The 25,675-nt window shown below is 43.3% G+C and overlaps 1 protein-coding gene across 1 annotated transcript in view; it reads right to left on the reverse strand.

Moving 5' to 3' along the window:
- Positions 1-484: 484 nt before the first annotated feature.
- The window catches only part of NPEPPS (aminopeptidase puromycin sensitive), a 61,238-nt gene continuing 36,047 nt past the window's right edge, over positions 485-25,675 (reverse strand). The window contains exons 10-23 of the mRNA XM_034755643.1: positions 24,393-24,557; positions 22,987-23,091; positions 22,471-22,531; positions 21,360-21,469; positions 16,336-16,399; positions 15,294-15,433; positions 10,003-10,137; positions 8,421-8,640; positions 7,658-7,800; positions 6,311-6,367; positions 5,671-5,778; positions 4,982-5,137; positions 4,825-4,872; positions 485-1,885 (exon numbers count right to left, since the gene is read on the reverse strand). Of these exons, the coding sequence (XP_034611534.1) occupies positions 1,733-1,885; positions 4,825-4,872; positions 4,982-5,137; positions 5,671-5,778; positions 6,311-6,367; positions 7,658-7,800; positions 8,421-8,640; positions 10,003-10,137; positions 15,294-15,433; positions 16,336-16,399; positions 21,360-21,469; positions 22,471-22,531; positions 22,987-23,091; positions 24,393-24,557 (1,665 nt within the window). The 3' untranslated portion in view covers positions 485-1,732. The remainder of the gene's footprint in view (positions 1,886-4,824; positions 4,873-4,981; positions 5,138-5,670; positions 5,779-6,310; positions 6,368-7,657; positions 7,801-8,420; positions 8,641-10,002; positions 10,138-15,293; positions 15,434-16,335; positions 16,400-21,359; positions 21,470-22,470; positions 22,532-22,986; positions 23,092-24,392; positions 24,558-25,675) is intronic.

Below are 25,675 nucleotides of genomic sequence, written 5' to 3' on the forward strand. Positions count from 1 at the left end.
CAAAATTCTCCTCCCTGCCCCCTTCTCACATACATTAAGCATGGCTACATTAACCCAATTCTGTCGCCTTTAGTGGTTCCTTTTCCATTTCAGGATTCAGCTCCAAGCTCCCTCCTTGGTTTTTAAAGCCCGTGATGACTTGCGCCAGCGGTCTTTATACAACTAGTTTCTATTTTATTCCCCTTTCTCTGCACTGCTAGATAATCTCACCTCTGCTGGTGCAAAAGCCCCTCTGCAGCTCCTGCCACTTGAAACATCTTCCTGCATCTCTACCACCCCAACTTTTCATCTCATGGTTTCAGTTGAGATTTGGAATCTCTTCTCCCTTGTCTACACCTCGTAAATTCTGTCCCTCAGCTATTAGTTCTATCATATTTGGGATATAGGCTGTATACAAAATGCTGTACAAGATATACAGGTCTTCTGCGACGATTAATCTGAAGCAGCAACACCTCTTCAGGCCTTGAACACAAAAAGCAGGACATCAATTTCACATTGACATTTTTATTAACGCCAACTGTTTTAATTTTTGTTTATTTTAAAACAATAGCACAAAAATTTTCAGGGAAGCAGTCGGACAGTTAGTCTGATGACCTTCTGAAACACAGTTAAGCCACACCAAATATGAATTCCTGTTAAAAAGAAAAAACTGTGGGAACTCAAACGTTCGTTTATTAGATGGTGTTGTCTGATTAGCAGACCATGCCGTTTTGGGAAGTCAATGATGGCACACAGCTTAGACTTCATCTAAGTCACACCAGTTATCACTAATTTAAGGCTTCTGAATCAAATGACCATCAACATCACAGCAAAGGAACAAAAATAAAAGCAAGTGTGGCTATGGCTGTGAGGAGGCTGGACAAGCTAGATCTTTTAAACAAGTAACGGTGCCCGCCCCTTAACGGTGGCTATGGGGAAACCAGTCACACACTACTCTAGCTCCTCATTCACATGCATTTTGAGGGTGCATTTAATAAGGAAAAAAATATCGCATGAATTGATCTCTTATTTAATGTGGCTGTGAAAGATGTTTCTTTAACAATTCCTTTATCTCTAAGAAGGACATCAGCAAGTGGAACCAAGGAGAAAAACCAAAGAGCAACAGAACATTTTTCTTTTTGCCAAGAGGTGACACAGAAGGGATGGGGGGGAACCTACTATCCTTGGATTTGATTGGAGGTTGCAGGAAAATAATCTCCCAAAAACCACGCAAGTGGAATTTATGCACAGATTCAGAGTATGTTATACCAGCTACCTGTCTTTCATAGTGAACTGTTCCACACGACACGCACTACAGTGTCTTTTAGGTCTCTGTCTTACACAGAGGTGTTAACCCATTCCTGCCCCAGACATCACAAAATTCCACTGACCCAGAGCCTCTGGTTTCCTTTTTAGGGGATGTAAAAAAACAGAACATCTGTCAATAAGAGTGTAGGAAGGGGGTGTTAAATATTTTAACCACTGACAAGGCTTGAGGAAGTTTCACAGTTTTGTTATGCTCTATTTTATTACTATCGTATTTACAGACTTTTTTTTTGCTGAATTGCTGATAATTTTTTTTAATAGAATTTAATTCTGGAGTGTGAGCAGGAACCAGTTAACTACATTCATTGTCCAATCCCCATTGCTTTGAGAAAAGACTCCAAATTCTTGGCATATGAACCAGCTGTTGGGTAGCTCCTCCCTCTCCCCCTGACGAGGCAGTAGGACTGCAGCAGCCGCATGCACAGATTCACACCATGGCTGGCGGGGCCTTGCGCTGCAGAAGATATTGGTGGATGCTCTCGGCGTCCCGATTCAGCCAAGCTGCATTCAGCAAGATATTTTCACAGCACTGCTGGACAGTGCGTTCTGCCGATGGAGCAGGGTGAGTCTCAAAGAAGGCCTGAATAAAACACACACAATCATCCATAAAGGCGTAACACCCACACACACAAATATGTTTTTTTTAAATGGTCAAATTCACCAGTTGGGTAGAAAGTATTTCTACGAAACCAACGATTACACAGTATCTAGCTCCTTGGGAGCCCTTACTCATGCGAGAGGAGACAATGATGTCAATGAGCGTAGCTGGGTGAGTAAAGGCCACAGGATGGGGCTCTTAGTTTGCTAGGCTACTTGTGCAACCACAGGTACTGCAGGGGAACAGCAAAATGTCTGCTCTGGTAGGGAAAATCCACAGCATTATTTCTGCAAACTGGTTGAGACAGAGCCGTCTACTGCTACGTACTGACTACCAGTGACAGCAAACTGCGCTGAAACGAAGACAGGGCCAGCAGCCATCTCATCATGGGAGGGCAGCAAATGAGAAACAAATGCAAGGTGTGAATGTCACTAGGCTACTTGGAAGACACTAAATTACGCCCACGGCCCTTTAGGATTACTAATACCTTCGCTAACGATCACATTTTTTTTAACATGCTACTTTTAAATGGGCCTCTGTCCCAGAGGAGAAGGGACACTGCTGAGAGCACGCAGACCTGCCCTTCTCTCCACTCCCTGGAAGAATGGAAGTTGACCACATGGAAATAATTCCAGCCAGAGAACACTCCATTAAAGACTGTCACTTAGCATTTCAGAATTAACTGACTACAGGGGCAGAGTGGAGGATGCTGTCGAAATAAGGATGAATAATCATTACATTTATTTGCATACTAGTGAGCTCTTCCCCACTACAGCAGAACCTCACTAACTCATACTATTGACTAGGAGAGCCACTGAGAATTAGCACATTAGTGAGCAAGGTAATAGTATAAATAATGACGGAAACGGCACCACCAAGTACTCTGTTCACTTCTCGGGATAAGCGGCTGAGTTTTGTGTAGGGGACAGGGCTTCTGCACATCTCCTGCAGCACAGGAGGATTGCAGAGGTGTGACGTGGCTCATTCCTCTCACTGAGTGTTCTTCCCCCCATCTCCCAAAGTCAAACCCAGCCCCGCTCCGGCACATCCATTTTCAAGACAATCTTACTAGGCTTCTGGGTTTTAGAACAATCTGAATATTAAAATCAGCTTCTTATGGTGGGAGCTGTATCTGAGGAACCCCTTGACTAAATGACCCCAACTTGCAAAACTAAACACTACTCCAGGCCCTGCGTGACAGCAATATTATTTAAAGATTCGTAGAATTAAAGGTCAAAGGAGCCCATTAGATCATCTAGTCTGACCTCCTGTCGAACACAGGTCATTACATTTCACCCTGTTACCCCTATACTGAGCCCAAGAGCTTGTGTTTGGCTTAAGTATCTCTTCCAGAAAGGCAACCAGTCTTGAGCTGAAGACATCAAGACATGGAGAATCTCCCGATTATGATGGGGCAATAGCCCCACCTGTTATGGTTGACTAGGGATTTCCATTTTAACAGAGATGAAAAAGGTCTACAAAAACTGTCTTTTGGCTTGGAGTATAATTTCTAAATGGTTATTGTAGTTTGTGCACAGTTAGATTTTTCTATAGCATTTGTGGGAGAAAAATATCGTTTGAGGTTTGCTATGACTGTTCTAATAAAGGAGGAAATGTGGGTGAGGTCATATCTTTTATTGGACCAATTTCTGTTGGTGAGAGAAGTTGGTCCAATAAAAGATATTACCTCCCTCATCACGTCTCTCTAATACCCTGGGACCAACAGGGCTACGACGACACGTTTTAAAAAGGGCCATGTGACATCTGATATTTCTTTCCAGAAGAAGCCTCTGCAGGCAAAGAGCAAATATTGTCCACAACACATTTTCAGAAAGCTGCCACGGACAGGCCTTGAACTCTCAGTATATGGGTGCCGCTCAGATTCAATGGCCGAAGCTTGTCACCTTGAGCCAGCCACATACTCTGACATCAGACTGTCTGCAAACGTTCCCGCTTGCCCCAGTGTAGCTGTACACTGGCAAATGACTCTCTGGCTCCTCATCCTGGCTCAAACCACACTGCTGTCCAACTCTCACTAACTTTTTCAACATTGCTTTTCCGGAGAGAAAGTGGGAGCTAGACATTAGTTGAGATCAATCCTGAGAGAGTAAGATCAGTTTGAGCCCCAGGTACGCACACACAAAAAAGTTATAACATTTTGATGTCACGATTATTTTAGGGGGACCATATCTTGGGAACCCCTAGGCCAAATGACCTCAAATTTAGACCACTAATCGACCCTGGATCCCCATGAAGTACAGGGATTTTCACGACCATCCAAATCTGTGAATTTTAGAGCAGTTGGAAAAATCAGTTGTTAAACAGTAAGCTAGTCTCCACCTTAATGATAGTGGTACTACCGCCTCTTTATAATCAATTTGCTTTATAGTTTATGGGGCACTTTACATCGTAAAAAGATGAACATTAGATAGTTAACCACCCCACCACTTCTGACATATGGAGGTTTTCACTCCAATTTACAAATGGTGGAAACAGGGCTAGTCTACATAACAAAAGTTGCACCAGTTTACCTAGTGGGATGATTTTAAACCAATTTAGTTAAACAGGTGCAAAAAGCTATGTGGACACTTATTCTAGTTCAAACCAGGTTTACTGCAGTTTACTTTTGACTTGAATAGGCATCAGATTAAACTAAGCCAAAGTAAGCGTCCACACAGGGGGTTTGCACTGGTTCAACTAAATCAGGTTAAAAACCCATTTACTTAAACCAGTGAAACTTTCTCATGTTGACAAGACCTGAGAAACAGAGGTTAAGTGCCCAAAATCACAGCCAGAGTCAAGAGACAAAGCTGGGATTTGAAATCGGGCGTCTCAGACTCCCCCACTCCTGTTTCTGTCAAAGAAAGCTAGTCACTCTTTCGTGATGTTAGAGGACAAGATTAAAGCAAGATGAGTCTTACCTTAACCTCTGCAGCCATTTTATCAATTGCAAATCCATCCACCGATAGCTGAAAAGGGATAAGAATATTTAGTTTTTAAGCCCGGAGAACCATTTTAATTAGAACTGTCTAGATGTTATTAACGACATGCCCAAAGTTTCCGGGCAACTGCACACACCTTTATTAGTCTGGATATTAAGAATCCACCCTGATAGCGATTATAAAGTTCCTCCCAATTGTCCTTTACAAATTTCCAGGCAGCTCTTCTTCCTTGCTTGCTGCTTCCAGCCACTCCACCGATAACAGACACGGTATCCTGGGGACGTACCTCTTCCTGCAAACAAGGAGGAAGCAAACATTCAAGCCAGTGTCCTCGGAAACAGACCCTTTGCTTTATTTCCCAAGGCACTTTTCAGAGGTTGCTCTTGTAGACAGCATCTATCAGCTTCTGTTCTCCCAGGCTGTAGACCTTTTGGCTTTTTAAGGTAGAGAACAACAAGCCAATCCACAAGGAAGAGCTGACACTAGTTAAACAGGAGAATGACTAACCCTGGGGCCTCAGAGCAGAGATCCTCAGTCTAGGGCTGAACATTAAAATACAAAGACAGGTGACACCCCTTCACGCTCTCCCTCGATACCCCTCTTGGGCCTGACACTGGGGTCTTGAGAAGTCTATGCCGCATTAACCATGGGATATAGTACGACTCTAGAAGATTTGGCAACAAGGCCAAAGGTTGGTGGGTCCTTTTCAAAAGCAGTTCTGATACTTCACCCTACCCTAGAGCCGTCCATCCTACTACCTCAAGGTGCTCTATAACAGCCCTGTTCCCATGAGGTAGACAAGCACCAACCCATCCGATAACTTACCGAAAGTGCAAAGGTCAGAACTTTTTGGATCAGTTCAGGTTGAGAGATGGCTCCGAGGACTCGCTCAATTCGGTTCTTCTCCTCCTGCATATCTGCTTGTTTGTGTAGCTTCAGGGAACAAGAGTAAGCAATGTTAAACACAGCACAGATTAGGAGCAATCCTTATGTGGATTCTTACCCTGTACAGTAAATCATTCGCAATATACTGGAGCTGAATGGCTGGCACTCAAGTATAGAAGATTATGAAGGGGACATGTAGTGGTACTACGCGGCTATGAATACTCCCACAGCTCTCCACATTATCTGCCCAGCAATGGGGCATATAGCCAACTGGTAATCTGCACTGGACTACTCACCACTTAGTTTACATAGGGTCAAGCAGGCACCACTCCTTTGAGCAATGGTACATTATTTTAAGAAAACAGGTGTAGGAGCCCACTAGATGGCACCTTAACACTATTTGTAACCAAACAGTTCTGTGGCAAACTAGTTTCCACGTCACTGCAGAAGATGGGAGCGACACTAGCTTCAGACAAACTGCCTCATAGATCAGTTTGTGAGGAAGAACATTCAGTTCCTGGCTGTATAAATGGACAGATCTTGAGGTGACAGGAACATAAGGCAACAAGAGCGCACTCACCTTTAGCATAGTGTCTAAAGTAGCACCATCTCCATGCTTCAAAACAGTTACATATACCTAAGAGAGAACACAAACAAGGAAGGTTCCTTGAAAAGCAGGCTTTTAGAAATGGAAAGACAGAGGAAAGATGGCAACATGGATGAATAGGCTATAGGTAAGATATTATACACAAGAGTACCCGTAGGAGTTCTCTTACAATATAAGTGATCTGCAATAATAAATTTCTCTCATCAGTGGTCTGAGACCAGATCTTGGAGCAGTTTACTGGTCCTGAAAAGATCTGTACTGGCCCAGCCGCAGCAAGTCACAAGATAGTGGACTTTAAAAGATCTGTCTTACTCCTTGCCCTCCTGCTTCAAGTCACATTTCAGGACACCTCAAAGCTAGAAATCAATACTTTAAAAAATGCTATCAAGCTTTAATCTAACTAGAAAAGGGAGAGAGAGATTTTGGCTGCTAAAATCATGTTGGAAATTAAACATGGGACAGTGGTGCCAGGAGGCAGTCGCAAGAAAGCGATGACAGTGAAGTGATTTCCAGTGGGATAAGGCACAAACCATTCCTGGTTCTGGTAATTCACAAGATATCTGATCTTAAAACTTTTCAACTCTTTGATCTAGTCAGTCTCAGACCAATGTGATTTTCAACCCCTGATCTGGGGATAGAGATAATTAGAGTTTTTGTGGCACTTGCCTTAGACATGCTAAATAGCATACTAGTGAAAGAGTAAATGTTTTATTAAACTACATTAACTCACTGGTGACAGATATACAAAGATTAACAGAGTTTAAGGCCAGATGGGACCATTAGATCATCTGCTCTCACGTCCTATATATCACAGGCCACTGAATTTTATCCAAATACTCCTATGTTAAGCCCAATTATTTCAGTTAAATAAAGCATTTTAGTCCTCATGAAACTAAACACCTATAAGCATTCAGTCAGCTGCCTGGAGAAAGCCAGCAATTTAAGGATTAAACTGTGAATTACTGACTTGGAGCCAGCCACAATTCAATATAGGGCACAGCAGAAATGCATTTACCAAGCAACCTTAATTCTGTGGTACTGATTTCTGCTAGCTTGCCAAAGGTGATGGGGATCAGTTCACTAATAAGTTCCAAAGCAATGAGGAGGATTGCAAACTTGCTAGAAGCAAAATTCCAAAAACAAAAGGCAAGATCCGCTCTGTACAAACCTAATTCAGGGACAAAAACCTAGGCAGACAGTGCTGCAGTATGGGACTCATACTAATTCTGGTCACCGTAAATACAACAGTTTGGCACAGAACAAGAGGCAGAGTGAAAATGGGATTGGCTCCATTAGGAAGTAGAGTTCACAGTAACCTACAGGACTTCTCAGGTCAGCTGACAGGATGTGTTTTCCTTCTACGTGGTCCTTAAACCGACGTCGCGCTTCTTCTAATGTTGCCTTATGCCCAGCTTTTCCTAGTTTTCCCAAAACCAGGCCCCTCAGAAGTGCATCCAGATGACCTGATAAACAAGGGTAAGGAAGAGAGAAAAATTAATTTGGCACAATATTTAAGCAGCTCCATTCACGACCTACAGCCATTAGGGCAGGCCATAAATGCACAATCGTCTTCTCTTCCACATCCTTGTAAGCTGTGTAAAAAAGCTAGATCTTTTCCACTCCCCTAGTTCTGCTGGAGAGTGCATTGATTTTTGAGTAGAGGTTCATGAGAAGGGGATTTTGAAGGCTAGACACAAATAGGTAGATCTGTAATCTGGCCTAACTGAAGTTAGGCTCAAATGGGGATTATACCTGTCAGGGCTTTGCTACAACAGTGACTCAGATTAGTCCAGGACAAGTAGTGCATGCATAAAGATTTTCACTGGCCTTGCAATCTTTGCACTATCAGACTCATAGCTAGGGTAAGAGACCTTTCAAGGTGCAGAGAATCATGCTGAGATGGATTTTACCATGTCAGCTGGCTTTAACTGCAGCAGGAAAACACGAGGAACATTTTTCTAAACACACCAGCAATGCCCCATCCCTCAAAATGCTTTGCACCCCCCAAAATTTTTAACCTATTCACCATATAGCAGTATTTCAAAACCACTATTAAATTCCATAGCATAAAAAAATCTCCTACCCTCTCCAGGTTTGGGGTCCCATCCCAGCCTCTCTCCTATGGGTGAAAAGACATCTTTCACAAACACCTGGATTTCCTCATAGAAGTCTGTGTGGGACAAGAGAGTTGAGAGAATCCCCAGGTTACAGCTCAGGTCGCTCCACACAGTATAATTGGGCTCATTCACAAAAGCCTCCATGACTTTTAGAACATCTACAGTGCTAATGATTCCAGCTCGGGCCTGGGAGAGGAAAAGAGACAAATTAATCTCATCTCCAAACAGAACTGAAACAGTCAATAGTTCACCACATAGTTATTTAACATTCTTTCCTCTTCACAGTCTACAGGGTCTGAATGTGAGCTGCACTTGTGTGTGGAGAAAGATAGTGTCAAGATGGGTCTATCGAGAGTTTCTCACCTGCCTTATTAATAATACACAGCACCCAGAGTGCACTGAACTGCAGACAAAGCACTTTATAAAAAGGAGGCTAAGGATAATAATGGGAAAAATCGAGGGACAGAGCTTAAGCAACTTTCTCAAAGTCACAGTATGTTTGTGTTAGGGCTGAAAACAGACCCCTCCCCCCGAGACCTTCCTTTCTCCCTGTCAGATTCTGTGTCCACTGAAACCTCATCTTGGATTAAACATCTAAATTTTACTTGTTACCATTTTTGCTGTTTACTTTTTGCCCTTCGTTCAGTTGGGACAGGGAAACTAGGGAAGTCAGTTTCATTTCCCAGTTCTTGTGCGCTAGCACAAAATTGTTGTTTCCAGCACCGAAGAAGTGAGGTTTTTACTCACGAAAGCTTATGCCCAAATAAATCTGTTAGTCTTTAAAGTGCCACCAGACTCTTTGTTGTTTCTGTAGATACAGACTAACACGGCTACCCCCTGATACTTGAATTAAATAACTGTTTTTTAAAAAAAGTGTCATGAAAATATTCAGCCCTAACTGCTCCAAGAGCCCACCTTATGGGACATTTGTATCTTCTAAAGGTGATACTCAAAGCTGGTACACCTTGCTTTAATGCAAATCTGTGCTGTGACACTGTGTCCAAAACCACCAGTCATTTCTTTCAGCAAAAGAGAACCTTATCTAGCCAATTTCAGGAAAGGAGAAGGGGGGGTCGACTGTTTCATATCTAATGCTCAAACCCTCTGCAGTTTCCAAAAACAGTGTATAGTATGTGGGACATAAAAATGGATTCTGTCCCCAGAGGGAAGACAGTTGACAAGCTTCCCCAATAAGCCCTTTACTCAAAACCCTTTTAGGGATCAGGAACTAATCCTGACCCAGGTGAGAGAAGCAAGGGACGTTTTCCAGATACTATTTGTTTATAAAAAAACCACTAAGTGTGAAACACCCCTGCGGGAAACAGCAAAACAGAGTTGCAGGCTCAGGTTCGTGCCACAGGATTTAAATTTATACTACAAGTTCTAACTTGCAAAGCTCATTAATAATCCTCTGTACGCAGTAATCCCAAAGGTGCTTTGACTCCAGGAACAGAGCCTGGCTCTTCAGACACTGATAGCTACACTAACTGTAGTTCTGCATCATCATCTGCAAAGCGGACAACCTAGGGCAGGAAGCATGTTGCTCACCAGAGAGAAGAGATCATTCTGCAGCCCAAGCCTGTCCACAGGGGGTAGGGAGAGGTCTTGGATCGCTGGTATTAAACTCTCCAGCATGTCAGGGCTGTACTGAGTACGGTAAAACCCTACTGTTCCCAGGTTTAACTGAAATACACCAAAACAAAACCAACATTACCAGCACTGAATAAATAAGCACACTGTTGTCCTTCTGGAGTATATGGAAACCGTTTTCAAATAGTCCTTGTCTGTACATGCAGCAGAATCAGCCATGCAGTCATTTAAAAATCGTAACTATTTTGCACAGCACAGAGGGAAAAAGAAATTAAGAGGTATGAACAAGGGAGAACAGATCTGAAGTAAGGTGTGCTGAAGCAGAGATATCCAGAATGGCAGAAGCGGCAGACGTGAAAGCTCTTGCACCATCAGTGGTGAGTTTATGTGGGGGAGACAGAGGCGAGTATTTAAAATTAGTGGGGAAGAGAGCAGAGAGAAACTAGCTCCCTGAGGTAGACTGGATCAACTCCATAACAAGGAGGGCAATTCTGAATGGAAGCCTAAAGCGAACAGAGTGTCAGTGGAGCTGTTTGAGGATGGGGTGACATGGACATGCATCTGTATATGTCTGAAGGCAGACCGCAGCATTCTGGGTCTTGGAGGAATCAGCGAAGGGGACTGCAGTGTAGACACACATCTAAGTACAGAGGAAAAACAAAAACTGCGGTATCTAACGTCACTCCACAACCAGCTCAATTCAATTCTGATACTGGCAATGCCAGTGCAATATTTAGAAACCGTCCAAATCAAGTTTGCAGATCTCTTTCTACTTCCTGCAGAAAGACAACTAAACGTCTCTGTCCTGTGTAAAAGTGCTGTGTGATAAGTAAACGTGATAAACGGCACGTCAGCTGAAATAATATTACATTTCAATGACTCAAGCTGGGTGTTCACACGTCTGGGCTGGTTTAACCGTGTTAAGATATAAAGGAGCTCAGCCAGGCTTTGAATTTATCACCCAAACAGGACAGAGGGAAGTTCATACCTCTGCAGGTGTAACTGCCCCGGGCAGTGGGCTGATTTAGCGAAGCAAAACAAAGGATGGTGATTCTCTCTCAGAAGGGCAAAGAAGTGATATTTCAGACAATATGATCTCAACTCTGCTTCTCCCATTCTCAACAGGCACATCTGAAGGTTAATCTTGGTGGAGCCCACCCAGGGCGCTACACTCCCCACTTTAAACCTCTTAGAATTCCTTGTGTTGGAGTCCAAGGATGCAGTGTTCCTCCTCTAGCCAGTAAGAGGAATGCAAAATCTCTTCTCAAGAAGATAGTAACAACTGAAACAAGCAGGAGTCAAATCTGTCAAGTCCCAACACACCACAAATAGAACAACCCTTGAACACTACAGGACCAGAGATCAAGAACCACCATGCAGCTCTATTCTGAAAAGTGACTCTGAAATGACATTGTAGGGTTCCAAATGTGTCTCACTGAGTCCATATCAAATGATCTCAGTTTACAAACACAACTATAAAAAGCAACAGAGGGTCCTGTGGCACCTTTAAGACTAACAGAAGTATTGGGAGCATAAGCTTTCGTGGGTAAGAACCTCACTTCTTTCTTTCACTTGCATCTGAAGAAGTGAGGTTCTTACCCACGAAAGCTTATGCTCCCAATACTTCTGTTAGTCTTAAAGGTGCCACAGGACCCTCTGTTGCTTTTTACAGATTCAGACTAACATGGCTACCCCTCTGATACTAAACACAACTATGTTTTTTGTTACCTGCTAGCCTTACAAGTTCACCTTGGGTTGGGTTCCTTCCTTCTCAGGCATCACTAACTATCACAGATATCGCAAGTCAAGTCCCGCCCTCACTGACAAACGTGTAAGTCCATTGTCTTTTAAGTTATGCACTCTTATTACTGGTGAGGAGGAAGGAACTCAGCTTCATTCTCTGATTTCAAGGTGAACTTGGAAGAACTGCCAGCAGGAAAAGAGGATGTTACTTACCTGTAACTGGAGGTTCTTCGAGATGTATGGTCCCTATGTGTATTCCATATGTGGGTGCACATGTGCGCCATGCACCTGGGTCCGGAAGGTTTTCTTAGCAGTGTTTGTTGACTAACACGTGCGTTGTGCATCCCCTCATGCTCGCAGCCGAAGGTATAATAGGTTGTGTGGATCAACGCTTCTCCAGTATCCCTCTTACTGCTGAGTACTCCAGTCAGCAGCAGAGGGGATTGAGGGCAGGTACTGGAATACAAATAGGGACCACACATCTCGAAGAACCTCCAATTAGAGGTAAGCAACCTCCTCTCCTCTGAGTGATAGTCCCTATGCATATTCCATACAAAGTGAGTAGTGAGCAGTGCGAAGGCAGGTGCGAGGACAGGCAGTCTGCAGTATGGCACGGCCTACAGCAGCACCTGCAGCCGCCGCTTGGGCGATGGCATAGTGAGACGTGAACGTGTGTACGGAGCGCCAGTTGCTGCATGACAGATGTCTTGCCACGAGACATCCGTGAGCCAGACTGACATGGCTGCTTTTGCTTGCGTAGAGTGTGCCATGACTCCATGGGGCAATCTATAAGGGCAATCTGCCATCATGGCCACCAGCTCACTGACCCATCTAACTGAGGTGATGGCCAACAAAAATATCACCTTCATGGAGAGGTGAGAGAGGGAGCACGTTGTCAGCGGCTCAAAAGGTTGCTTTGCAAGGGTGGAGAGAACGAGGTTAAGGTCCCACAGGGGTGTGAGCTTGAGTACTGGCAGGAAGGTATTGAGTAAACCCTTCATGAAATGGATGGTGGTAAGATGTGTAAACACAGAGGCGTTGTCCATGCAGGAGGGAAGAGCGAGGGGCACCGAGCGCCACCAAATGGACTCAGAGGTCTTGCAATTGAAAAGGCCTGACGTTTTGAGATCAAGAAGGTAGTCGAGGGCGATAAATACCACACTCGATGGGTGTTGATGGCAGAGAGCCTACAAGATGAACTGTTGCCACGTAGCTGGCCCTGGGGGATGCCCTCCTGCCTTGGTTAAGGATGCCTCACACTGGGGTGTAGCAGGCTCTGTGTACCCTTGAGCCCCATCCAAATACCAGGTCGAGGTGAAAAGTGCCTGGTTAGGGTGCCAAACCTGGCCCCGATCTTGTGTCAGGAGATCTGGGAGTGAGCGGAGGCAAAGTGGCAAGTGAGTGGAGAGTATGAGGAGGTCCGTGAACCAGAACTGGTGTGGCCAGAACAGGTCTACAAGTATGACGAGATCTCGCATAACACTTGTGGGAGGAGGGGAATGAGGGCAAAAGGCATAGCGGAGGTCACCTGTCCAGGAGAGGAAAAGAGTGTCGCCCTGTGAATCTTCCCCTCTGGCTCCCCACAGCAATAAAGGGGCAGCTTTTGGTTAGCAAAGAGGCCCCCGTGGGATGCCCCATTTGTGGAAGACGTATCAGAGTCTGACTTTGTGTAACTCCCACTCATGGGCAAGGTAGAGTCCTTCTGAGTGTGTCAGATAGGGAATTTTGGGTGCCTGGGAGGTATGTAGCTTGGAGCGTCATGTGGTGTTTGATGCACCAGTTCCAAAAGTGGATGGACTCAGTGCAGAAGGCGGGAGACTTGGCACCACCTGGCTTGATGTACACAACCACTGCGATGTTGTTGTAGAGCAATTGAATGTGCCGAGACCAAATGAGAGGAAGAAATGCCTGGCATGCAAAATGGACTACCCTCAGTTCCAGCACATTTATGTGCATTCTGACCTCTTGTGGCATTCAACCCTCCTGGACTATGTGATGGTCTAGATGGGCTCCCCAACCCACGAGTGAGGTGTCTGTTGTGATAGTGGCCTGCAGGGTGGGAAGGATGAAGGGGGTCCCGACCATGACCTTGGAAGGATCAGTCCACCACATGAGGGAGGCCAGAACTGTTTGCAGAACAACAATTCTGGCCCCAAATGGTCCTTGTTGGGTATGTAGATGGAGAGGAGCCACAGGTGCAGACTTGTGTGTGGTGTGACGGAGGGATGTCCAAGAAGAGAGAGAGAGAGAGAGAGAGAGAGAGAGAGAGAGAGAGAGAGAGAACAGCAGACCATGGTGCGCGGCTTGAGATGCAGGTCTGCAATTATGGCTCTCAGAGTGGCCATCCATTGGGAGGAAGGCTCATGCCACAATGGGGTCGAGCCATGCCCCAACAAATGGAATCATCTGTGTAGACAGGAGCACTGACTTGTCCTTGCTGATGCAAATACCTAGAGATGTCAGGAGAGTGCGAAGGTGAGGATGGCAGAGGTGAGTTCTTGTCGGGATAGCACGACAAGGATTCATTTGTCCAGGTAGGAGTACACAGAGTAGCCGAGGCAGCGTATTTGTGCTGCTATGATGGCAAAGACTTTCATGAAGACTCACGGAGCCGTCGCTATGAAGAAAGGAAGGACGTGGAATTGGTAGTGGTGATGTCCTAGCTGGAAATGGAAAAATTTCTGGTGGGCCGGATGAATGTCGATGTGGAAGTAGGCATCCATGCCAAGAGCCACAAACCAGGCCCCGTGGGGGAGAGATGAGATAATTGATACCAGTGTTACCGTATGGAATTTGGATTTCCTGATTAAGGTGTTTAGTAGCTGAAGGTTGAGAATGGGACAGTGCCCATTTGATATGGAATCAGTGAGAGACTGGCCCATAATGTTATTTCATGGAGTCACCTTTCAAAGTTCTCTACCTTAAGAATGATTATTCCTTAACTTAAGTAGTTCATATGACAGCAATCCAACAAGGTAAGTGTTTTTCAGTTTTGACATTTAGATTCTGATACACGCACCACTATCTACAGAAGACCTTAACGCTGAATTTTTCACTTGCAGATCTGTACTGGCCTGGTAATAGCCAGTAAAAACTCTACACACTCGTGAAAGATAAACAGGACTATTTTTGGCCAGGATGGGCTTAGTTGAGCTGTGGTTGCTATGGGGATGCACAAGAAGCCACCACAGTTCAATTCAAAAGCTGCCTAAGTTTAATGGCATCGCTCAGCTTTTCCAAGCGTGGACTCCTACATGGTCTGAGTTTACGTTGTCTAGAACGCTCTTGGAAGCAAACCCTCAAAGGGAAAGGACCTCACTAAGCAAGCGCTATGGAGCAGAGCCAGTGCAGGGTAATGCAACTGACAAGACCCACCAGAAGCACAGCAAGCTTGCAACACAAAAGAGTAGGAAAGGAAAACAAATGGACCGAATGAAGCATAATGGAACATCTCAGTGAGGTTGAATTTAAGTCTCATGCATATGTTCCCTTCTGCACAAACTCACCTTCACCCACTGGCCTGGTTTAACATCTTTCAAAACCAACGTCAGCTCTGGCTTGTCCATCAGCACTTGCATTTTGGCACAGCTGGGGTCATCGCTTGTACAAATACTAATGGGGACCATCCACAGAGGGCAGTCCTCCCCTAAACACGGGAAAGGGAAAAATGTAGCCTGAGGAAAGGAGGTAGCAGACACTACTCGACACAGGTTCAGGCTGATGTTCCAGCAGGTTTCAGTGGCCAACTGAACACAACAGTTTAAAGTCAGCTTATCCTGACAGAAAAATGGCAACGATTCTGAGAGAAAAGGATCATTTTAGAATCTGACAACAGGAGTCCATATTTCACTTCTGAAATAAAACGTTTTAATTTCTGTACATGCAGTAGCTAACCAGCAGTTGTAGCTACTTAAATTATAAACGACAAGCTTGTGCTTGCTCTTAGACATGGAGAATTTACTCGGTTACTGAGGCCCATAAGATGAGCTCTTTAAGATGGCAGTCAAGGCCCTAGACTGGATATTGAACAAAGGTTTAAACATCTTGCTACGATAATATAAAAGCATTTTACAGGTGCAAGTCTCTCCCCCATACATGTGATAATAACATGCAGACTCAGGATACATCTACACTGCTGAGGAAAAACTCACAGAGCCGAGTCTCGGAGCCTGGGTCGACTGACATTTGGGAGACATTTGGGCTCCGATTCCTTCCCTGCCGTAGGTGTCAGAATCTGGGCTTCAGCCCAAGCCCAAGCGTCTACACTGTTATTTTGAACCCCACACCCAGTGAGGCTGAGTCAATCGACCTGGGCTCTGAGACGCGGCGCTGGGTTTTTCTTTGCAGCATAGACATACTCTAAAAATGCAAGCGCACCCAGGGCTTAGCTTAACTTTGGGTTTTAACAAGTATTTAAAAAAATATCTAAATCCTAAAAGGGCACCTGCCTGTGCAATCAGACAGTGCAAGAGTTGAGTTTCACGGAAGTGCTGGCGCGGCATACAATATGATGCACGGCTCGACTCCTGCTATTAGCCTTCATCTTACCGCTATATGGTCCACTGGCACAGAACTTCTTCTGGACTAACTTCAGAACTTTGTCCTCTTCTTGCTAAAAATGGAAAATAAATGCTAGAGTAGTATCGATTTCAAAAACTTCCATGATGGAAGAACATTGACATGAAAACTCAGAATAACTGGAAAATGTTTTTTTTTTTCCAGTTCCCCTTCTCCCACTGCTCAAATCAATTGGGGCAGAGGTGTTTTGTTTTGTTTTTTTTAAACTAGCAAGCAACACAACTGGAAATGGATACTGGGGTATCATTCACTAGATTCAGGACAGAGTCCCAGCACGTTTAAAGATCCATAGAGTTTAAGGCCAGAAGGAACTTCTAGATCATCTAGTCTGACCTTCTGCATAGCACAGGCCATTCAATTTTACCCAGTTACCCCTATATTAAGCACAATCACGTGTGTGTGGCAAAAGCGTATCTTCTAAAAAGGCATCCAGTCTACAAATCAAGACACCAAGAGATTAAGAATCTGCCACATCCCCCTTGGCAGTTTGTTCCAAAGGTTGATGCTGCGTGCAGTATTCCTGTATTGGTCTCCCCAGTGTTGTATAGAGTTAAAATCACCTCCCTACTCCTAACTCACTACTTCCCTGTTTATACATCCAAGGATTGCATTAGCCCTTTTTGCCACAGCATCACACTGGGAGATCATGTTGAGTAGCTTGTCCGTTCTGACCTCTAAATCACTGCTTTCCAGGATGCAGTCCCCCATTCCATAGGCATGACTTGCATTCCTTGCTCCTAGAAGTATAATTCTGCATTTGGCTATATTAAAACACATTTTTGTTGGAACAGGCTCATCTTACCAAGCCATCCAGTATCCCTCAGTATCACTGCCCTATTGTCATGTTATCATTCCGCTAATCTTTGGGTTAGCTGCAAATTTTATCAGCAGCCATTTTACGTTCACTTCCAGAGCATTGATGAACATGTTGAACCTCGGGCCAGTCCCTGCAGAACCCCACTAGAAACACCCCTAATTTGACTATTATTCCCCAAAATGATGAATGGAGATTTCAGCTCCACTATCAAGAGTGGCCTCCAGTTGTCACTAAGGTATGAGTTCCTCATCTGAAGTCCCCAGCCTGTCCCATAACTGCAGGCATAGAGAACCAGAATCAAAGCAGCCGAAATTCAAACATGTCCTTAATCTGTACCAATGCCGAAAACCTACTGGGAGTACAATAGGGTCATTCTTCACAGGCTCACCTACTCCAAGACTGACAAACTGTAACCGTGGCAGTTAAGTGTCTTCAGTGCAGAAAAGCACTTTTATCTAATATATTCTAGAAACCAATAGATAAAAAAATTCAAATGACAGGTGATAGAAAGAAGCCCATATATTTTAATCCCTGGTATAGTATGATTCTGTGAGGCTATTCAAGTGTAAAGACAAGACACAAAAGGAAAAAAATAAGCAGAGAAAAAAATGTTCATTTTAGGAAAATCAGATGCAAGAGAATCCCAACTACAGCAGTGGTGATAACTGCCAAGTGAGAAAAGTGAAACAGGTATTTGGTGTCTGGAAGGACTAATCTGAAAAGAACAGTATCAGGAAGTCGTTTCCTGCTTCTTGTAATTAACAGGAACCAGAGCACTCATATCATCGGAAGATTGCCTGTTACAGCAGTGCTGGGCTAAGGTCAAAGGCTTTGGAAGAAAAAGTATCATTTACATGCAATGACATTTTACAGGTGGACTCCTAGAATAGAGAGGTAATAAAAATACTAATGAAGAGTAGAGGCAGAGACAGCTTTGCCACAGTCTGAAGGGAAATGAGGCTTCCAATGGTTTGAAGGATTGACAAATTGTTTATATAGCACATATCTTAGAGATTAAATGTTCACAAAAATACACTCAGAAGTGCAATCAAAGGCTCTTCAGGTAAGGCAGGAAGTGGTCCATTAGCACAGCTACTGAAGGGAGAACTTCTCCTCTACTGGAGCTTGGGCACATTAGCTACACCGGGCTGGTCCTCAAAGCCTGCCTGAGTCAGGCAAAATTTGTCAGGCAGCACTTTTCCCAAGCTAATGCATGCCAATTTTGCCAAGTTTTTAGGGATCCTCATTCAGCACTGGGGTGACTCGGGACAGGTTATCCATTCATCCTTTATTTTTCTTTAAAGTTGCTTTGCCACTTTTGCTTCAGAGTGGAGAATTGGGTTCCAGCTTGCAGGAAGCACGAAGAAAGAAGCCTGGGATGATTGTCAATGATTTAAAGTGTGATGGAATGGGTACACATAGCACTTCCCCTCAATGAGTAATTCACCATTTTAAACGGTGTCAAACCAAAGTAAAGTCCACCCTTTTCCATTTAAAGGTGCTTCTAAACCTGAAAGTATAGGGCTTGAAAAGTACTGTAGGTTAAAGCCCCAATAATCAGAATTAAAGTAGAGGAGGTGACAGTAGCACCCATAGTAAAAGTTCCTCAAGATGTTATGGTCCACTATGGTTCCCATAGAACATGAAAGACAAGTTAGCTACATGTTTGCAATGCAACATGGCACCAAGAAAGGCAAATACAACTTTGGTCAACATTAGTAGAGGCATCTATAAAATCATGAATGGTATGGAGAAAGTAAATAGGGAAGTGATATTTGCCCCCCTCACATAACTCAAGAGCTTGGGGGTGTCTCCTGACGAAATTAATAAGCAGCTGGTTTAAAACAAAAGGAAGTACTTCACACAATGCACAATCAACTTGTGGAACTCTTTGCCAGGGGATGCTGTGAAGGCCAAAAGTATAATTGGGTTCAAAAAAGAATTAGATCACTTCCTGGAGGACAGTTCCATCAATGGCTACTAGACAAGATGGTTAGGGATGCAATCCATGCTCTGGGTGTCACTAAACCTCCAACTGCTAGAAGATGGGACTGGACAAGGAGTGGATCACTTGAACTTGCCCTATTTTGTTCATTCCCTCTGAAGCATCTGGCATTGGCTGCTGTCAGAAGACAAAACACTGGGCTTGACGGACCTGACCCAGTGTGGCCATTCTTATGCTCATCACATCAGAGCAGGGGTCAGCAACCTTTCAGAAGTGGTGTGCCGAGTCTTCGTTTATTCACTCTAATTTAAGGTTTCGCGTGCCAGTAATACATTTTAACGTTTTTAGAAGAAATCTATAATATATAACTAAACTATTGTTGTATGTAAAGTAAATAAGGTTTTTAAAATGTTTAAGAAACTTCATTTAAAATTAAATTAAAAATGCAGAGGCCCCCCCCGACTGGTGGCCAGGACCCGGGCAGTGTGAGTGCCACTGAAAATCGGCTTGCGTGCCACCTTTGGCACACATGCCATAGGTTGCCTATCCCTGCATCCGAGTATAGTAGAAGATAGTGGTCTATAAAGTGTTAGTGAGACCTAACATATTGTATTAAGTCATAAGTGCCTCAACACTAGATTTTAAGAGAAAAAGGAAAAATTAGTGGTGATAGAAACATTAGCTTATAAAAAGTGACTAAGTGGCTAAGCAACTACTAATGACAGGGACATGAGAATCATCCAACAAGTATTTGAAATGTGTAACATCAGGGATGGAAAGACACTGTATAGGATGGTATGAACTAAAAGTAAGGGGATGACATTAAAAAGGGGGACACTTACTGAAAGTGAGATTATTAAACTGGAGAACAGTTTCCAGGAAAAGTGGTAGAAGCCCCTCTACTTAAGATACTTTGTCCACTCTAATGTTAAATTATGAAGAATATACGGTAATCCTGTCCTAATAGTGTGTGATGCATCTAATGTTAATGATGCACTTGCTCAGAGAATAATTTGCCAATTTTACTGCCCCATTATAACATTCTTAATGTATATGAGGTATGATGAACTAGAGAGAATTAGAGGTCAAGAGACTAATTTCTATGCAGTGTTTCCACATTTTAATTTCAACCACCACATATCTCAGCTCCTCATTCCTGCAGGTGTCTGAGACAGTCTCGCTCTCTGAATGTTTACAATGCTGCCAACCATATCGAGAAAAACAGCAAACCGAAAATGGGTCACTAGAGAACACAAGAGACTTCAGAGCAATTGAGGGCAGATCAGTCTTCTGGCTGTACCATTTCAGAAACAGGAAGTCTATCATGGCAGTTCATTAAACTCTTTCAGGAATTATTTCCCCAATCTCAAGTCTTAGCACCTGCATTAACCAATTTTCTCCCTGTTAATCCCAGAGGGCACAGACTATTTCAAGTACGTTGGAGTAACGTCAGTAAAGCTTCTACATCCCTGTCTATAAACCTGGATGGTATGTTTCCTTTGAGAAACCTGAGCTAATACAGCCCTTCACATCATTCATTCAGCCACAGGATTGCTGGATTCACTTTGAATTTAACTCAGAAAGTGACTTACTAATGGCTACCTTTGCCATACACTACGAGGATCCTAGGGATTGTAGCCCACTAGCAAGACTGGCCAGGCATCTTAATCCACAGCTGATTCATTAACACAAGGAAGATTGATAGGGTCAGTCTCCTAAAGTCATTGTAATTAAACTGGAATAAGAAGGGAGTCACGCCAGGTATTCTCTCCCCTATACTTAATGCACACACAGAACAAAAAGGATACTTAATGTGCTTGGAGCTGGATGCATCAGGGGAATGAACTCCATACCGCTGTGAACAGCATTCCCCAAGGAAAGTGACAGAAGCTCTTCTACTTAAGATACTTTGTCCAGTCTAATTTTAAATTATGAAGAATATACAATAACGCCCCTCCCCCCAACAGTGTGATTAAACATAAAAGTGACATGCTATCTAACAGCATTCTCCCTCCCTTCAGGGGCAGATTTTGTCACGGAACAAAAGCAAGTCACTGCACTGCTCCTGATCAAACAGAAGAAAGTTACAGTTCTGAAATGACTGGATACTATTAAAAGTGATCCAGGACACTCAAGAAAGGTAATGTTTTCTTCTGAAGTGCAGAGGAACATTTAGTGTAACTAGAATTTCAAAGCATCTAATGATGTTCTGTGTTTATCATCACAATTTACCTGCTCTGCTTCCACATAAATGAGTGGAAATCCCATTTGTTTGGTCCATGTACTCATTACAGCAGCAATAGGTTTACCACTGGATTTCTCCAGGCTCTCCCAAAGGTCCTCTGTAGAAGAAAAATCATCAGTCTAAGAATTCCCAAATCCCCCCCTCCCCCAAACACACACACAAAAATGTAAATCTAAACACACATTAAATGCTGTTAAGGCCACTATACTGGCACCATCAGGAGTCTAATTTGTGTCATTTTATTTATTCTTATTGTCACAAATATACCTAATCAGAAGTTAAAGATGCCTCCCTCTGGGGTTTTATGCTCCATTTTTGTAAAGTTACACTATAACAGAGATCACGCAGTTAGAATAAGCAGCAGTTTAAACTTCCCATGGAAAACATCAACCTCTTCATTAGGATTCCAAAGAGCACCATTTGTAATGCATTGTTATCCAAATGTCTGGAGTAAGTAATAAAACATTCAGAACTGCAACAGGCTTCAAAAACAACTGCTCTCTTCTCTACATACTTTCCCATATTACACCCAGGAGCATTACTGAACATCTGGATCACTTGTACCTAAGTGACACAGAGAGCCCCTTATTCCACCTCAGCATTTTAACTTCGATACGCAGTAAATCGCCATGTGAAATAAGTGCCAGGATACGCTGGACACAACCTCACTTGATCCGTTTAATCCCACATGTGATCAGTTCTGCAAACGGAAATTTGCAGAAGCCTTAATGGCCAATTATCAACTTACTCTGAAAAACCAACCGCTCATTAGAAAAAAGCCTCAAGGGCAAAAATTCTGAATTCGACTATTGCGTAGGCAGCTTTACTGGGGTAAATGCAGCTCTTTCAGATCATTGTGCCTGTGTACTCCGGAGGTTAGAGAAACAGATTGGGAGAAAGCCAAGAGTATATTGGGTTCTAATCCAGGCTGAGCGACTGACTCATTACATGACCTCAAGTGCAAGTCTATTGACTTCCTTGCATCTCAGGCAACTCAGCAGGGAAACCGGGTATTTTATAAACCCAAGATACCGCTGAAAACTGAATTCGCCAGAGTTGAGCTTTCCTGGATAAAGTACAAGAATAACGGCTGATTACCTGTAGCTGCATTCCTCTGCTGGAACCTGGTTAAGTACAAATGCATTCCTTTCCGAAAATCCTAGAAACATACAATTAAACATGTAATTGCACCAGAAAGGAGGTGCTTATTGTCCTCTGAGTGCAGTGCGCTTACTTCCACACACCCGCCAGGGATCCCTAGCACCGGTTTTACTTATCTGCCACTCCCCTAGGACGTGACATTAGGCAGCAAAATGGCTTTGTAGCATTGTTGGTAGGTGGCATTCAAGTTTCAAATGCACTTGGAACTTTTAAACAATCATGTTTCTATGTTGTCCCAATAGTTTACTTCCTCCTTGAATTTATTTAGGATGTTTACATTTCCTCTTGAAGTGTAGTTATGACTCCCCAAAACTGAGTGGGAGAATTAGTGTTCAGGAATATAAACGTTCAGCAACCAGAAATCACAAACATATACCTGTTTTTAACTGTTCAACACGAGTTTTTACTAATAATCTGCATTGAATTGTGCACAATAGAATTGTGCCTTTTTACCTCATCTCCAATGTAGTCATGTAACATTCGGATTACAGATGCGCCTTTGCTATAAGAAATAGCATCAAATATTTCGTCTACTTCAGATGGGTGGCCCACGCTGACCTGGGGTTTACAGTACAATGCGTAGTTAGAACAAGCAACATCTTGTCTGCAACTCTAGTTCAAATGAACAGAACAAAAGAGTCTCAATAGCCAACGCTAAAACAATTTTCTTATTTAATAGTTCAGCTACAGAGGAGGTTCGTGTAGCCTATCTCCATGTCTGAATCTCTTACTAAGCCTGCCTAATGTGCCTCTTCAACTAGATATGTTCAGAGATGGCGGCACCAGGATTAGTTTATAGGTTGACAGTCTTGTGCTTAGCTTCCAGCACCTAATAAATAGGTCTAAAGGTCTTGCCCCAGTCCTTTGTGGCCCATGATCTGCACTCGAACACTCACACTTTGACTTGACTAAATTTGGTTGAGCTCAAAGTAAAAAAATAATATAATGAAAACTGGTTACTGATAAGGCAATGGGAAAAGTTAGCGTACCAGCACGGTACCTGCCTGTGGGTGCCTGCAGTACATCCACAAGTATCCAAAATTCCCTGTTATGCAAAGCAGGATCATGCCCCCGATATCTATTATAATCTATTGATTATCTGAAAGCTTGACTGAAGATATTAAATCCCTGGGTCATTTATATAATGGAGGCTGGACTATAAATATAGGTGAATAGATCCAATAGCTACCACCTCATCTATACAAATACTCAGCAGATCGGCAGCATAATTTTCAAAGTGTTCAAAATGACACTTTATGCACATTTTTAGGTTAAGGTGCCAGACTGACAGCCCAGAAGACTTGCATTCTTATTTGTTCACAGGTACAGCACAAGCAGTGGCAACGAGTTTCCTCATATTGTCCTGTTAATGGGCCTCCAATTCTGAACCAGAGTGACCAGCTCTAAGGATTACAGGGAAGTTATTGCCCTCTGGTCTATCCTTCCCTCACTGCTGAGACTCAAAGGTACCAATTAGGGGTGGTTGCTTCTAATGTGGGCAAGTATTGACTAGGAACTGGACTGAGACCCCCAACAACTCATTTCACTGTCGTCAGAGAAAAACCACGAGTTTTGGTCACTAGTTTGCCAGCTCAAGTCAGTAGAGATGAAAGGGTATTTAAACCATTACCAATTGCGTGAGCTTTCAGATCTCCCTTAAGCACTACTTTTACTAGAAGAGGCCTTCCTATTTTAACAGAAAATCTACTAGATGTAAAAGCAATTTGAGATTTTTCCTTTGCATTGTGAATACCTGCACACTTCCCTCCTTTCTAGCTATCAGTGGAAGGTTTCTACCCAGAATTCCCAGCTGAACTGAAAGAGACAAATAATGCCAATAGCAGGGAGTTACAGCTCACTTCAATAGGATGACTGTTGTCTAAAGCATCGAGCTCTTGAGCTCGTGTGTAATCAGCCGAAACAAACTGAGTCCAGATATCATACTCTGGGAAGCAGTGGTCTACACAAAGATACTCAATCCAGGAGGCAAAGCCTTCATTCAGCCAAAGGTGGGTCCACCATTCCTGGAAAGAAAAGAGTATTTGAATATAAAATGCTTTGTTTCACTTATTTTTAACACTCTTCCTACTCACTCAACTAAAAAATCTGCATTACAGACTATAACCTATTAACGGCCCAGTTAACCGCAAATCAGAGAGAAAGGTCTACTGAGATGGTGTCTGAATCCCCCAATATGGAGACGTCAAATTCAGGAAGTGGAATAGAACACACAGCAGACTGTGTTACACAACAGTATCCCCTTTAGCCTTAGAACAGCTTGTGAACTGAACTGAACCCACTGCAGAATGATCTACCTAGCAACTGTTTGCTAGGTGAGCTGTGCTTCCAAGAACTCAAAAGAGAGAGGGCAAACCTGCGGGTGGTACAAAAGTAATTGCATATTAGGCTGGATTTGAGGGCAGAGCCACAGAGGGAACAGTTGCAGGAAGCGGACAAGGGAAGAGCAGATTGGGGAAGCTGTCTGTGGCATGGAAGGCCGCAATTCAACAAAGTAGCCAGATCCTGGGGAATCCACACATTCTGCTAATTACGGAAAGGCCTCCGTCAATCACAGCCTCACAGGAGTTTTTGTATTAATGTCCTTACAGGTAATAGAAAAAGAGTTTGGATACCTGAGGGAGAAAGAATACTGCTGTAAACAGATACTGAAAACCTGAAATCTAGTAATTAATTATTGGGGGTGGGGGAAGGAAGTTAAAGTAGTTTCAGGATTATACCTGTCCAAGACACACTCGCTGACAATTTTTGCAGCTTTACAATTATATGTCCTATATTTTAAAATGCATCCTCCTTCCCCATGCCTGGCTAAGAGAGACAATGCCTACTGTACTGAGGGAGATAAGGAAACCGACTACATATGAAACTGAAAAAAAAATTAGAGGAAAAGGCTTTCCCATCCTCTTATTTCTTTCAGATATAGTACTCTTACTCATAAACCAGTGGTAGGTAAATTCAGATATGTTTGATTAAGTTGCCAGGTCTATTTAAGGAGAAAAAATTGGAAAGTGATGCAGAGTCAACCCAATAGAAATTCAGCCACACAACAATTCTACTTCCTGGTTAAGAATGAAACATCACAGAGGGAATTTGAAAAGGAATAATTTCACTGACATTCTACCCA

The sequence above is a fragment of the Trachemys scripta genome, chromosome 23 (assembly GCF_013100865.1).
Source record: "Trachemys scripta elegans isolate TJP31775 chromosome 23, CAS_Tse_1.0, whole genome shotgun sequence".
Taxonomy (NCBI): domain Eukaryota; kingdom Metazoa; phylum Chordata; order Testudines; family Emydidae; genus Trachemys; species Trachemys scripta.